The sequence below is a fragment of the Urtica dioica genome, chromosome 3 (genome assembly GCF_054948205.1).
Source record: "Urtica dioica subsp. dioica isolate 48M chromosome 3, U.dioica_male_clone48M_v1_H2, whole genome shotgun sequence".
NCBI classification, from domain to species: Eukaryota; Viridiplantae; Streptophyta; class Magnoliopsida; order Rosales; family Urticaceae; genus Urtica; species Urtica dioica.
Genome location: NC_142758.1, coordinates 32,823,010 through 32,825,422, shown reverse-complemented (window position 1 = coordinate 32,825,422; position 2,413 = coordinate 32,823,010). Strand labels below are relative to the sequence as shown.

General features: G+C 46.7%; 1 protein-coding gene across 1 annotated transcript; it reads left to right on the top strand.

The window, feature by feature from the left end:
• The first annotated feature begins 978 nt into the window (after positions 1–978).
• Positions 979–2,135, top strand: LOC149402609 (uncharacterized). Its single transcript, XM_089608457.1, has 2 exons — positions 979–1,003; positions 1,210–2,135. Exons 1-2 carry the CDS (start codon positions 979–981, stop codon positions 2,133–2,135), a joined length of 951 nt encoding a protein of 316 aa, XP_089464583.1.
• The last annotated feature ends 278 nt before the right edge of the window (positions 2,136–2,413 follow it).

The window sequence follows — 2,413 nt, the reverse complement described above, 5'->3', positions numbered from 1 at the left end:
GGATCAAATAACTGCCAGAGGACGTGAGACTGATCACTCCACGATCCATAGCATTCTCCCACAATATTCACCAACAAGGGCCAAGGCACCTAGCCTCCTATAAATAGAGACATCAACAAGACCAAAGGGGAGAATTCTTTTCATGGAAGTAGAGGAACTAGTTATAACTTCGTAGAACACCCTTATTTATATTGCTCTCTTGTAATAGATTCGTCTTTATTTAGAGAAAGTCTCGCCTAGAACCTGAGAATCTCGGAGACTGCGTGTTCGGAACTCAGATCACTTCGTGAGATAGGTGTAACCAATTTTTTGGGTTAACATTTTGGCGCTAGAAGGAGGGGGCTGAAGAATTATGGCCAGTTCATCCATTCCATACTAGAACACTACAAATGGTAATCTCGACGCAGAGATTTAGCATCACAACAGCACTCTACCGCTCACTGCAGAGGAAATGGCCGAGGTCCGCCCGCAACCCAGCCTTGCTAAAAAATTCAAGGAGATGCAAGAGCGTATCCGGGCATTGGAGACTAGCAACACGAAGCTACGCGGGAGAATCCATGCGAAAAGGGTCACCATGAGGAGCGCGGTGGTGATCCTTGATGAAGAGCCCTCTCACCGGTCCGGGAAAAAACCCATGGAGCAAGAACCGATGATTAAGAAATCCCAGAGACACACAAGGATCGTTATAAAAGGGATTGGGAAGATTCTGACTCGGAGGGTTTCCAAACCAGCCAGGGAAAGATCTCTGAAAGGTACCAACCTTCCGGAGAAAGAAGCCGCTCCCAGACCATTAAAGATTGTGGAGGAAGCTCAGAGACGAGCGACAGTGCAAGCACTAATGAGACTAACTTCAAAAGATTGGAACGTCGAATTGAAGAAGTTGCTCTCGGCAAAAAAGATCCCACTCTGAAGATTGGAGAAATTGTCTCCCCGTTTACCACACGGGTGTTAGCACACCCCCTACCAGAGCACTTTAGAATGCCTACCATACCGGCGTATTATGGTAAGATTGATCCTGGAGATCATCTCGATACCTTCTCGTCGTAGATGCATCTATAGGGGGCAAGTCTAGAAGTCACATGCCGAGCATTCTCTATCACCTTACCTGGCTCGGCCTAAAGGTGATACAAAAACTTAGGCCAAATTCCATGGGCTCATGGAAATAACTGTCCAGAAAGTTCAAGGAACATTTTGTTGGATCAAGCTAAGGGAAGGATCCTAAGGAAAGACTACTAGCCGTGAAGCAAGCCCATGACGAGCCACTCAAAGACTACATCAATCGCTACTCGGAACAAGCATTACAAGTTGATCAGCTCAACGAAGATTTCAATCTCTTTAGGATCACGTCGGGAATTCGATCAGAATCGGAATTCTGGTGGTCACTTCAGAAGACAAGTCCTAAAGACTATAATGACTTCTTGAAAAGGGCTCAAAAATACATCAATGCCGAGGAGACAAAGCGGGCAGCACGGAAGGCTGAGGCCCTAAGGCCTCGGCATGAGGAGCACCGAGGACGAGCAGCAGAAGATTCCCGTCCACCAAAGAAGAGCAGGTCTGAAGCTGGCCCTAAAAGACCTTTCACAACTAAGTTTGATAGATATCACCGTCTTAATGCTCCAATAGAGTACATATTTTCACTTACTCGAGAGAAGGAGGATTTCGGAAAGTCTAATCGGATCAAGAATGACGTCTCTAAAACATATAAAACCAAGTACTGCGCATTTCACAACGACGTGGGACACCGGACGGCGGACTGCTTCCACTTGAAAGAAACTATAGAAGCTTTGATCCGAAGAGGATTGTTGATGAAATTCAGATCGGATCAGCCCGAAGACGAAGAAAAGAGAGAAGTCTATGGAGAGATCTCTCTGATAGTCGGAGGACCCCACATAGGAGGTAATTCAAGAAATGCCCAAAAGTACTACGTTCGAGAAGCCCAGGCCGGCCATCGACAAATCCTTTTCACTGCGACTCATAGGCCGAGCAAGATCATCAAGTCCAGCGCAGAGCCAATCACCTTCATAGCTGAAGACGCTCGAAATGTGATGTTCCCGCACAACAACCCATTGGTGATCTTGGCCCTTATAGGTAACCGAAATGTCCTTAGGATCCTAGTGATACAGGGAGCGCAGTAGATGTCCTCTATGAAGAAACATTCATAAGGATGGGATTCAAAGAAGATTCACTGGCCCCTTCCCCGGAAAATCTATACGGATTCACTGGCGATTCTATTCGGCCTCGGGGCATTATCTCGTTCCCAATAACTGTGGGAGAAATCCCGAGATCTAAGACTGCAAATCCCTTATGGGTAGTAGTCCCCGGCTCATCCTCGTTTAATGCAATCATCGGTAGGCCCACATTGCAGGCACTCGCCATAACATCTGTGGGGTATCTAAAGATGAAAATCCTGACT

What these genes read in the sequence shown, in the direction of transcription:
- LOC149402609 (XM_089608457.1), top strand. Translation starts at nt 979, where the DNA reads ATGCCTACCATACCGGCGTATTATG. An exon ending in TACCATACCGGCGTATTATG is followed by an intron (nt 1,004 to 1,209) that starts GTAAGATTGATC and finishes GATCAAGCTAAG; the next exon opens with GGAAGGATCCTAAGGAAAGA.